The sequence below is a fragment of the Leptonychotes weddellii genome, chromosome 2 (genome assembly GCF_054177405.1).
Source record: "Leptonychotes weddellii isolate Sample4059 chromosome 2, ASM5417740v2, whole genome shotgun sequence".
NCBI classification, from domain to species: Eukaryota; Metazoa; Chordata; class Mammalia; order Carnivora; family Phocidae; genus Leptonychotes; species Leptonychotes weddellii.
The window spans coordinates 36,165,661-36,178,848 of NC_138370.1; the positions used below are offsets into that span (position 1 = coordinate 36,165,661).

Below are 13,188 nucleotides of genomic sequence, written 5' to 3' on the forward strand. Positions count from 1 at the left end.
GGTCATGGTCATCGGGCTCCACACTCAGCGGGGAGCTTGTCCCTCTTCCCATACCCCTCCCTCTGCTGGCTCGAGAGCTCTCTCTCTCTAAAATAAGTAAATAAACCTTTTTAAAAATAAAATAAAATAAAAATGAATAGACTGAGGCTCAGGAAGATCTGAGGGACGTGTTCAAGGCCACCAAACCGGAACCCAGGTCTCTCAGCTCAGTAAGAACTAAGCCACACATACACACACCCAGCATACAGAACACATCAGACAGAGTTCACCACTTTCACACACAGCTGCAACTGTGTTTCATTCCAAGAGGAGCACTCCCTGCCCCAGACAACTGCACAAACACACAGCACCTTCTTGGGATTCTAGAAACATGAACATCCCCACACTGAAACATGCTATATTCCCAGACCACATCCAAACAGTTGGAGTTCACCTTCTTTCCAGCCTTTGTGAGCATTATAAAGGCACTAGAGTTTCATCTGGGGATTATCTTTTTAAGTTACAATAGCAATCTCTTATATTAAAAAAATCAAAAAAGCCTTCATAGTTGCCAAAACAAAAGTACGCCTTAGTTACTAGAGCTTCCAGGCACACAATGTCACCAGCCATATTATCTATCCCTGGAAAAAGGGAATGCAGGCATGAACCCACCTGTTTGCAACTCCCCTGAGGTCACAGGGCTGGTGGGGACAGGAGAAAGTACCAGGGCTCCTGATTTTTAAAAAAGATTTTATTTATTTATTTATTTATTTATTTATTTATTTATTTATTTATTTGAGAGAGAGTGCATGAGAGAGCATGACGGGGGAGTCAGAGGGAGAGGCAGGAGCACACTCCCCGCTGAGCAGGGAACCCAATGCCAGCTGGATCCCAGGACCCAGGGATCATGACCTGAGCCAAAGGCAGACATTTAACTGACTGAGCCACCCAGGTGCCCCAGGGCTCCTGATTTTTAACTCAATGATCTTTTTATTGCTGGCCCCTAAGCACAATCCCGACTCCATGCAAGAAAATACATTGCTTTGGGGAAATCTAAGGTCCCCAGAAAATATTTAACTTAGAGCCAGATGGTTTAGAGAAGCAATCTGATGGAGGCATGGTGCAGAAATGTTGGGGAACCAGAGAATTAGACAAGCACTCTTGGGGTAACCCCATAATGGGTGCTTACATAACCGGGCCATTTCCTCTACCACAGGGGTTTGTTTGCCTTGGGAAGGAGAGCAGAGCAGTGTACTGCTCAGACCATCTGCTGTATATGCCGTGTGCTTTACCAAAACAGCTTTAAAAGATGAATGTTATGAGCTCTGGGAGGAAAGGGCTGAGTCAAGTAAAGCTCACGGCACTCAGCCCTGCTGCCTGGATTTGAACAGGTTGATCCAGAGATCAAGGGAAAACCAAGGATGCTGGTGTGTGAAAAGCTCCTTGGGAAGTGGTTAGGAGTATGGACATGGGGCAGGGTCTATTCTGTCTCTTTAGTCCCGAAGGAGAGGCAATGCTACCTGGGAGCTATTTGGTCTTTGGCCATCAGCATCTCCTTATGGAGTGAGAAGAGCAGAGCTTTTAGGGTCATCCTGGAGGCTGCCAGAACAGTGCCTTTCCAACATTAATGTGAAGATCCTGTTAAAAGTGCAGATTCTGATACAGCAGGTCTGGAGTGAGACCAGAGATGCTGATAGTGCTGGCAGGTGGGCCAGACCTCAGTCTGAGAAGCAGAAAAATAGAAAATACCCCCCTCCATTACTCTGATTGCCTTTCCCTAAGGCAAATTGGATACATTCCACTCGGAACCACAGGGGGGCACCCGAGCTTACCAGATTACTTAAAAGTTATTTCTACCTGGAGGCCTGGGCCCCAGGTATTCCAGACAACCACATGCCATCCCTTGCCTCTGGTAGCTGGAAAAATTCTGTGGCTGTTGTCTGCAAATGGAACAGCAGGAATGTACTATAAGCAACACACTTTAAAGGCCTCCCACTTTCCCTGGCAGGCCTTGCGGGATCCCTGCAGTGGGAGTACTAATTCCAGTACCTTCCGTCTGGCCACAGGCAAATCCTGTGAGCAGAGTCCCAGAAGACAGAGCTCCAAGACACAGCAGAGGGGCAGAAAATGAGAGGCCCTTAGGTTACCCAGGCACCGATGATGGGAAGAGAAAGCATCCTAAAGGGAAGAGTCCCAGTGGTTTATACTGAGGCACAAGTGGGGTTTGGAGTGCTCTTTGGTTTCTCTTTGCTTTTATTGGAAAGGAAGGGATATACCACACCTCACCTGTGCTTCAGTGTAAGCCAGGGGATCCTTTCATTTACACTGGTTTCTCTCAATAGGAGTTAGGAACCATGCAGGCCAGAGAACACAGCTCCAAGAGCTTTGCAACTTTTTGTTATTATTCTCACCAGTGATTAGCAACTAAATCCTTAACACAAAAGGGCTTGTGAGCTTGTCTTTGGGGGCCACAAAGGAAGGAGCAGAGACTGTGTCTGATTCCTTGGGCAGACTTGGAGATTAGGTGACCCCCAAGCGACGGACAGGTGGAGCACCTACCCCAGTGGTAGCACTGGGCACACAACAGAAAAGAAGGTTTACAATGGGCACGGAGCTGGTGTGGGCCTGAGAAGGATGGAGAACTGGGGAAAGAGATACGTGACCTGGGGTCATAAAGATCCTCCCCTGCTTCCCCCCAACCCAGTGGATCCTGACTGTGGAGGAGGGAGCACAACACCAGTCTCTCGAGTTTTGTTTCTAGTCTCACCCTTTCTCCATTAAGTATTTCACTTCTCCCAGTACAAGGAAGGAGAGACCCAGTGCTTGAAGCTCTCTGAGAAGAAGGGCTTATAATAGAATGAAATAATTATGTTACTTAACATTGACATAACATTCCAAATGCTTTATGTTCTCATATGAACCCACACACAACATAGAATGAGACAGAGATATAAATAAGTTAATTAACTCAGAAATTATTTACTGAGCATCTACTCAGTACAGAGGGACTAGGGACACAGCATAAAGAAGACAGAAAGTGGTTACTTTCTAATTGGAGACCCTGACAATGAAAAGAGTAAGCAAGTAAATAGCTTTGGACCATGATCAATGCTGTAAGTATGGCAGGGATGGGGTCAGAGGATCCTAAGTGGTGAGAAGATAACAACTGAACTAAGAAGTCAATGACAGCTGGGAACTAGCTACTTAACGATCTGGAAAAACATACCAGGCAGAAGTGACACCAAATGCAAAGGCCCTGAGACAGAAACACTGTAAATGTGAGGAGTTGCAAGAAAGCCAGAATGCCCAGAGCATTGTTAACAAGATGGAACATGGTAGAGATAAGGCCAGATTATGTGGCTTCTCGGGCCACAGCAAGGATTTGGAATGTATTCTAAATGAAACTGAAGGCCACTTAAGGATTTTTAAGCAGGGGTATAATGATCTAATTTGACTTTAAAATGTTCTGCCTCTGTATGGAAACAGATTATCACAGGGCAAGACAGGAAGCAGGAAAACTAGTTAGGAATCTATTACCAGACCCCAAGAAAAATGTGATGTAGCTTAGACCAGGGTGTTAGCAGTAGAAATGAAGAGAAGTGGCCAAATTTGGGTATGTATTAAATATAGATTAAGGGGCGCCTGAGTGGCTCAGTCAGTTAAGCGGCTGCCTTCGGCTCAGGTCATGATCCCAGGGTCCTGGGATCAAGCCCCGCATCGGGCTCCCTGCTCAGCGGGAAGTCTGTTTCTCCCTCTGCCTGCCACTTCCCCTGCTTGTGCTCTCTCTCTCTGTCAAATAAATAAATAAAATATTTAAAAAAATATATATATAGATTAAATGGGACTTGCAAGTGGATTGGATATAGGGAACTGTTGAGATGCTAGGAATCAATATAATTCCTGGGTTTTCAGCTGAGCAACTGGGTAAAGGGTGGTACCATTTACTGATAAAGGGAGGATGGAGGGAGAACCAAGTGTGAGGAGGAGGATTGGTGGAGGAATGGTTGGGGGCCTGGACCACAGAGAGCTGTTAACTCCCACCCAATCAGGCAAGTAATGAATTGGAAGACTGCCACTGCAATTGTGACTCCAAGAATATACCACTGCAGCTGCTATGCCAAGGTCAGGAAGCCCCTGACTCGCCATCCCCGCTCAATACATTCAGGGAGCTTATGATTGGACACTGAAGGTTGTTGGGAAAACAAAACACAGCACAACACAACATTCCAGGGGTTAGGCTTGCCAGAAGCAACGGTCAAAAGCTTCTGCTTCACTTCTACCTCCAAAATCTCCCAATGAATCTAATTGGCAGAGGCAATCTTGCATACAGAACCCTAGCTGCAAGGAAGTCTGGGTAATGTAGTTTTTAGGTGTCCTACGTCCGCAAACCAGAACGAAACGCTAGGAGGACCCAGGTTGAAATGAATGCTGAGCACCAGTCCACTCTATCCACAACAGAAAGTGCTTCACTACCACCTTCATTTCCATTGCAGGTGGTAGCCCCCAGCCAATATAAACTTCAAACAACCAATACTCTCAGAATCCAGCGAAAATTTAATCTGGGGGCCTTGATTGGAAGCAAGAGTGAAATTCAACGGAAAACAAAAACCAGCATTATCTAACACTGATAATTCCTGGTGGAAAAGATTGGAATTGGCCTCAGCGGGCAGGGACTGACCTGATCTGACCCAGGGGGTTGACTATCCCAGTAAGACTGAGCCCAGGGGTCCTAAAACCCCTTTATCTGACCCCACCACCACCACCTTTCCCAGCATCTGACCCCTCTCAGGAGGCAGCCTAGAGTACTGATTAAGATAATAATCTAATTGTGAAGATTGGAGCAGTGCCTTCTGCGTGTTTCCATTGTCACCACTATTTGGCGGCTATTCCCATGAATGTTTCTGGAGGAGAAAAGGACAGACACGAAAACAGGGAGATCACTATTCAGGTTGCTGGTAAAACACAGGAGCAGAGAGCAGTGGCCCTTACCACTGGAGCAGAGAGCTAGAAAGACTAAATAAATTCGGTCGACGTCGGCAGTTCATTGGAAAGTAAAGAATAATGCAGACATCCTAAGTAGGGGGGTGGGGGTGGATACCGGCGGTGGACGCAGGGAAGACCGTTCGGGGGTGTGATGTAACAGCAGTTGCACGGTGGGGGTGCGGGAGGCATCCAGGGAGAAGTCGAAAGGAGGACACTCGGGAAGAGAGGACTCCACCAGGTGCTGGGTTCTGGGCGGGGACAGGTTCCCGGCCCCCCTCCTGGAGCCCTCACCAAGCCTACGAGCAGCAGGCAACCCCAAACCCCGCTCCAGCGCCCGCCCGCCCGCAGGAGCCAGCGCGGCCCCTTTAAAAACCATGTAAACAAAGCTTTGTTCCCCCGGCTCCCCCTCCCTTCGCGCTCCCCCAGCCCGCTCCTTCTTCCCACCCCCCGCGTCTCCGGGCCGCTGACGTTGCCCGCGCCTTTACGCCGTCCCAACGGCGCTGCGCATTCTCCAACCGCGGCCCCGGCCGTCGGGGCCTGCGCAGCCGAGCAGCGCTACGCCGCGAGCGTAGCGCGACGAGCCCCCAGCGCGCAGGCGCAGCGGCGACGGCGGCGGCGGCGGCAGCGGCCCCGGCCGAGGTGCGCGCTGGGGGGGAGGGGGGGCCGGAGAGGAGCATGAATGGAGCAAAATGGCGGATCATGTGCAGGTGAGAGGAGCCGCGGGGGGGAGGCGGCGGCCGCGGAGAGTGGGGAGTGGGGGGCGCACGCGGACCAAAGGGCTCGAGCCGGCTCGGGGCTCGCCAGGCCCGCGCCACCGCCACTCGGGGCTCCGGAGCCGCCGCCCGTCCCAGAGCTCCGGGGCCTTTCCCGCCTCCCGGGCCGGGGGCCTCCTCCATCCCCTCCCACCCGGTCCCACGCCTCTCGCGCGGGGCCAGAGGTGCAGGAATCCGTGCCCCGGCGCGCACAGCTTACATCGTTTATCAGTCACTGTCTTCCCGCTGGAAGGAGGCCTTCCGCAAGTCCTCTTGCCCCCCAAGACGGGGTAGGGAGGGAGACCCCCTTGTCGGGTCTGCCCTGAGGGATCTTCCCCATTACACCCTCCAGCTCTGAACAAATAACAAAAAGAAATCTCACACTGGTAAATCTCCCTCTCCCGAGTATTTCCCGCCGCCTTCCTCTTCACGCCCCCGAATACAAGAGACCCCCCCCACCCCGACCTGGCCTCCTTCCCCCTCCCACGGATGCGCCCTTCACTCCCACACTCCCAATCGCACAGCCTATGGGGCCGAGCTCCCCAATCCTCCCAAAATGGGTGCTCAGGCCTGGGCCCGCCCGCCCTCCTGTCCCCCTATCCACAGTGAAGGAGTTGAGTGCCCACATCTCCTATGAAACGCGGGGTGGAGGGGGGTGTGTCTGAAATGAGAGATTCAGTGTTGGGTGCAGACGTTGCTGTGGAGGGTCTTGATCGGGCCAAGAGCTGCCCCAGGCGTGCTTTGGGCCCAAGCCACTTTCTTCAAAGACATGGCACAGGCCCTAGGAAGGGACAGCCCACACCAAACCTAGTAGTAGCTGAAGGAGTGCAGGGTTATTTCTTGTAATCTCGATAAAGTTTTTCTCTCTGTGCTCTAGACATGATATTTTTATGACCGTTTATTGATAGAAATCTGTTGTCAGAAGCTTTCAGATTTTCTAGGTAACTGCACAGATTTGTGTTGTGGGAAGTATAGAGAGCATAACAAGTGTCACCTTATTTTGGATACTATATAGTATCATTTCTCAGGTAAAAAGAATGATCTTATTCCTGATATGATGTGTACAAGAAACTAGAGTGGTGTGACTTCTATCAGTGGTTTAATGGGAGAGAAGGCACTAATTTTCAGGCCCAGGGATCAGTGGAGTAGATCTTTGGGGTATGAGGGACAAGTTATCAGGACAGAATTACAAAAAATTGTAACCGCAGATGGAAAAACCACAAGATTCGTGTTTTAAAACCAGTATCATGGCCTAATTCAGAAATAGCAGTAAAACTTGATACACGGTGATAATAGTAGTAGTAGTAGTGCAGCACCTTGAGTTTTATAGCAGTCATTTCTAAGAAACATAAAGGATTTTATGTGATTAAAAAATAAAATTCTTCCATCCTAAAAGACTAGGTAGGTAAGAATTATTTCTCTTTTTAAAGGCAAATCAGAGTACAAAAGATTTACGTAAGATCCAGCTAAGAGGCCAAAAGCATTTTGACTCTGGGTCTAGTGTTTTCTACTGGGGAAAAAAACAGTGTCCATGAGCATTCCAAAACATGGTTTGAATGGATAGTCTTTCTGAATGATGATTTGGAAAGCAAAGGAAGTCGGTTTACTTTTATGAATATATATTTGTTCTATCTCCTGTAAGGAGTATCTCTTAATATAATCTCTCTCATACCTTGAACCCAAAAGGCTGTCATTTCTCAAAAGAGGAAAGTCAAGCCGCATCAAAGTAATTAATCTGCGTAGCATTTTTGGCTCAAAGGAGGGTCTGTCGTATTTTTAATAAGGTGATATTTTTCTCCCACCTACCCAAGAATAAAAATCTACCAAAGTTAAGAATTTACTAACTTTTCAAAACAGGGGGGAGTATGCCAGCCAGTGTTTTATTTTACTTTTAAGAGCTGTAGTGTGTTATTCTTTGTATTAGCAGTCTTCATCGCAAGAGAGTAAGTTTGTGAGGGAATTTTTTTCTCTTTAGATAGATTGGGGCATGTTGCTTTACTTTGTTAGACCACTAAATCAGTTTTAGTATTGGAGACTCACAGATTTTTCCCTGGTACTTCACTGTAGCAGAAAACCTTTCCAAGATGATGCTCTCCCCAATATGGAATGAGTAAATAAAAGGATTAAAAGCAAATCTGAAGTCGGTTGAGAGGTGATACTTTTCTCATAACATTACTGGAACATGAAGTTTAAAAAAGAGTCTGTTACAGATTCAAGACAGTGATTATTTGAAAGTTTCATATGTACTGCTAAATAGTTGAGTCATTTTGTGTCTAGTACTTTTCTGAACCACCAGGGTGAGCAGTTTTGTTGTTGTTGTTGTTTTTGGTTTTTGGTTTTGGGGTTTTTTTTTTACTGACACTAAGCGAGTGTCATATGATTCTCAGGCTGAAGTCCTGAGCATCTCTTCTGATATGTGTTTTATGGAAGACTTAAGTGTTACAAAACATTAGTAATGGGAAAATTACAGCATTTGCTCTTTCAGCTCTGTCGTTGTCATGGTCCAGCCTCTTTAGAAGAGTGGCTATAAGCAACTCAACTTAACAGTGGTGGGTCTCTTGTTCCTAGATCACCTTATCTAACACTCACCATGCATACAGTGATTAGAGAGCATTGACTGTTAAAAAAAAAATCAAACTCAATTGTATTTATCTTCAGTTGCTCCCTTTCCTTTTTTTTTTTTCTTTTAAATATCTAAACTTAGATGAAGTTAATGAGGATTCAGTATCTTCAGTTACTGGCTAGTTACTGCAAAGAGAAGACAACTCTTAGTGTACAGTGGTAATGAAAAAGATTAAGAAGAATCAGATGTTAGCTTTAATAGATCTAGCTGGTGTTCAGGATCTTGAAGGCAAAGGAAAGAGCATATAATATTATACATAATAATATACATTACTTAATTTTTAAGTATATGAGTATACTAAATATATAATTATAATAATATAAATGAAGGATAGTTCTGGGGTTTTGTTAGATTTATTATATTGTTATGCTGGGCCTTACACAGAATCTTAAAGTATTATTAACTGGGCTCTGTATTATGACTGTAATAACAGAAGATGCTGTTTTCAAATAGTCATATTTTATTTTAAATTTAAGGTATGGTAATTAAATATTGATCACTGATGTAACTTTAGGGAGTCACACAGAAGAATTTTTACAACTGGCAGGTTAAAATTTAAGGGTGTAAAAGTTTAGCCTGATGATGGCAAAATTGATAGTTGTATTTTCAGCTTTCAAAAATATGTCAGGAAATGATTGGAGCTATGGGTAGTCCCATTTTGAGAAGGGAGTTCTGTACAACTTTTGAGAATTTTAAATGGAAAAACTCAGTAACTTTTGCAACTTTTTTCAGTGATACCATAATGCTTAATGTGTACAAGGCCATTTGCTGTACTGTACACTGCAGAGAATTCAGAGCTGAGAAAGACACAGGAGCCAGACTGCTGAAATGTCAAATTCTGCTGCTCTCTTTGGGCAGGCTTCAAAAGTGCACATACAAGAACTAATACATTGATTTCAAAACATGCTACATTTGTATTGGATGATACTGAAATAGCTATATTCCCTCATTCACCCCATCTCCCTCTTCTGTGGATTTATATAAGTGATTTGTCTATATTTTGGAACATACTTAATTTACTTAATAATTCTGACTTTAGTATATTTCATTTTGTGAGAAAAGCCTTCAGAAAAATTCAGGTATGCATGTGATATCATTCAAACACTTACACGGTAAAACATAAAGCATTATGTTATAATGGAATCTCTAATTTAGATGGAGGTAGGAGAAAGAAGCATTGAGAAGATCCCTATTCTGTATCTTACAGAGAAACTAAATTCCATTTGATGCAGAAATTGGTGTTCATAATCACCAGCTGTATTTTCTTTTTTCTTGGTTAGGTTTTTGTTTTTGTTTTTAAGATTTTATTTATTTATTTGAGAGAGAGGGGGGGAGTGTGTGTGCAAGTGGTGGGGAAGAGCAGAGGGAGAGGGAGAAGCAGACTCCCTGCTGAGCAGGGAGCCAGAGGTGGAGCTAGATCCCAGGACCCTGAGATCAGGGCCAGAGCTGTAGGCAGACACTTAACCAGCTGAGCCACCCAGGTGCCCCTCTTGGTTGGATTTTGAAGCAATATTGTACCACAGCCTTTCGAGAAGGAAATATTCCCAATTTAAACCAATAAGCTAATGTCTCAGGTACAATTACTGAGGTTTTTTTGCTCACGTCAATATATATAAGGAAGGTAGTGTTTAGAAATTGCATCACCTTTTTTTTTTAACACCAAACGTATATTATCCCACAGAATTTCTGAGTCAGGAATCAGGAGGTGGCTTACCTAGACCTTTCTAGTTTAGGGTCTTTCATATGCAGTCGGTGTGTCAACTGTGGCTACAGTCAGTCTCAAGACTTGACTGAGGATGGTGAATCTGCCCCAGTTAGTTACTTGCACGTTGCTGGACTGAGGGCCACTGTGCCTCACTGGCTCTTTCACAGGGAGGTTTCACAGGGGCCTCTCCTAGTACATAATTTTGAAGTAATTATTTTTTACATGTATAACGATGTCTGCTTTGTATAAGTGACCCATCTTTGTTATTGTTTTTTTTTAACCTCTTAGTGAAATATACCTTCAGACAGGTGCACAAATCACGTGTTCAGCTTGATGAGTTTTCACAAAGTGAACACTTGTGTAGCCAGCATCCAAATCCAATATAATCAGTGCCTCAAAAGTCCCTCTGATGCCCCCCCTTGATAACTATCCATACATCCTCCTAAGGGTAACTACTATCCTGTCATTTGATTTTTAAATACACTTTTAGAAGTCAAGCTGAGTAAGACCTGTCTCTGAGAGCTTGAACTTCAAAGCCAGGGAAAACAGTACAGAGCAGTGGTTCTTCACTTTTTGGGGGCAGTTTGGTTTTTTTGTGGTGTGTGTGTGTGTTTGTGTGTGTGTGTATGTTTAGAATGTGATGGAAGTTGTATGCTCTCCAGGAAGGAAAAGCATACCTACACAAAAATTTGCCTATAGTTTCAGGCCACTCTTGAACTTTAGAACTAAAATTTAAAGATAACGTTTCTTTTTAGGTGAAAATGCTCACCACATTTTTTGAGAAACTAATTTGTAAGTGTTTCTCTTTTGACCCATGTGAAAGGGTAGTTCAGGATCACAGTATGTGTTCCTGGAGAGTTCCATGCAGGTTGGATTTTTAAATATTGAATTCTCGAGACTGATTAATAGAGACTATTAAGTATCTGCTAATGTCCTGTTCCTAGTGCTATATAGACACATGGAAAGAAGTATAAGATGTGATGTCTTATTTTCAGGGGCCTGGCATTTTAATTGGGGAGATAACAAGCCTGGGTTATTGAGTTGTGAATTTATAATGAGACCATGGTTTTTTCAACATGTCCCTGAATGAGGGGGCTATTACTCCCATTACTTCCCACCCCCCATTCCAGTACATCTGAGCTCATGCCTCACATTTACAGTGACTCACTATAGCAGGGAATTCTCAGTGGAATGAGATTGGGGGGGGGGGGTCCAAAATCCTGGGGAAAGGAGAATTGTCAAAAACCGGGTCCTAAAGTATGTTATATTTGCATCCCTGGCCCTTCACCCCTTTATAAACATTCATGTGTCCTCACACAAAGACATCCACACTCACACTCTTACTACCATAAATGGAAAGGATGTCTTTGAGAGAAGGCAGAAATGGAAACTTTATGTTAGCATTTATTGGACTTCCAGCTGCTTGCCACTTTACGTGGTCTCATTTAACGCTTACAGCAACTCTCTACGGGTAGGTATTATAGAGATGACTGTCATGGAATTTTCCTTGGTCTAGGCTGATGAAAGGACCTGGTTTCTCTGGAAGACTGGAGAACTGTTGGAAGCTTTAGGTGATGATTGTGATGGTAGTTATTGTCAAACTTAACTGGTGTGGGATCTTGGTTGGGGAAGGGAAAAGGGAGATGCCAACATTTATTGAGTATCTGTTAGCCAGGCATCCTGCTAAGTCCTTTTATGCCAATTAATTGGGCAACTCATCTAGTCTCTTTGAGCGTGGATTAGGTGATCTGTTAAGTCACTTACACTTTGAGCATTCTGACGGGATTTCCAGTTGTCATCCTTACCATTCTCTCCCAAATAAACCACCCTGTTCTTAATACATACTTAATAGTATACTGAATTTTCCTTAAACATTTGTGCTCATACTAATATTTCCATTTCATCTCTCTTAAATATGCCTTCCTCTATCCTCCCTCCTAATTTTTTAAACTCCCAGAGTATTTTTGAGTGATTATCTGTAACACTTCACAAATTGAGCTCCAAATAATAAGTAAAGAGGTCTCTTAGTTGGACAGTAAGCATGAAAAACATTTCTTTTGGGACAAGGAATTGACATTATTAGTTAGATGTTGATGCTACTATACTAAAAGTTTATTCTCACTTAAAAGTCCCTGGATATAGGTGCATGGGTGACTCCGTTGGTTAAGCATCCAACTCTTGATCTCAGCTCAGGTCTTGATCTCAGGGTCGTGAGTTCAAGCCCCGCATTGGGGCCTAGCGTGGAGCCTACTTAAAAAAAAAAAAGTTCCTGGATTTAAACTTCTCTTAAAGAAAGATTAGTTAGATGAAAAACAGTTAGAATGCTTTCTTAAAAATACCTCTGCAAACAGATTAATGAAATATCCCTTGTGCTACGTCAGGAAGTTGTAATTTTATAGCTGCACTGGCCTTTTAATGTTTAAGTGTATGAACTTATGTTGGACACAAATACTGATCTCCTTGGTACTTTGTATGGTAAGTTATGATACTTGAAATGTGTAGTCTCCAAATTGAGAGTTATGTTAGACATTTGCCTGAAAGCTTGAGTCACTTGTACAGTTAAAAGCGTTGTGTTTAAAACCAGAAAAGGGAAACGCAGGGGTTTTTTAAGTGTATTTTTCAATTCTCTTTAGAATTCTTTGCAGAGTTTTGAAAGTATGTATTATTTCAAAAGGCAAAAGTCATTTCAGGGCTTGGATTCTTAACCTCATTCACCTCCACTGACTCCTGATTTTGGTGTTTTATTTCTCTCTTCCAAAAGGACATTGTCTAGTCAAGCATGAAATTAATTTGACTATAGGAAGCTGTAACATATAGTTCTCTCTGAAAAGAATCTGGGAAGCCAGATGTATATTTCACATACCTGTACTCAGCTGAAAAAAATTCATCCAAATTTTGCCCAAGGTATAGCCACAAATTATTTAGAATATTATTTGTTATGTGTTAGTATTTTTTTTTTTTTTTTTGAATCATCAGCTTGTCATTGACCCATCTCAGGAATCCTTATAAGGTCTTGTCAAAAACTAGTTTGAGGAATACCCAAGAATTTGAAAGAATACATAAAACTTCCTGGGAAATGGGACCTTGTTTTCCTTATTAATATTTTGAACTGATAACGTTGTTCCATAGATGAGCAAGTTTCATCA

At 43.8% G+C, this 13,188-nt stretch overlaps 1 protein-coding gene and 1 long non-coding RNA gene across 3 annotated transcripts in view; one reads left to right on the forward strand and one right to left on the reverse strand.

Moving 5' to 3' along the window:
* Positions 1-13,188, reverse strand: part of LOC145718469 (uncharacterized) — a 436,241-nt gene that overhangs the window by 280,760 nt on the left and 142,293 nt on the right. The gene's annotated exons all lie outside the window — the stretch shown is intronic.
* Positions 5,534-13,188, forward strand: part of XPO7 (exportin 7) — an 82,986-nt gene continuing 75,331 nt past the window's right edge. Inside the window, exon 1 of the mRNA XM_081809893.1 lies at positions 5,534-5,669. Coding sequence (XP_081666019.1) covers positions 5,652-5,669 — 18 coding nt within the window. The 5' untranslated portion in view covers positions 5,534-5,651. The remainder of the gene's footprint in view (positions 5,670-13,188) is intronic.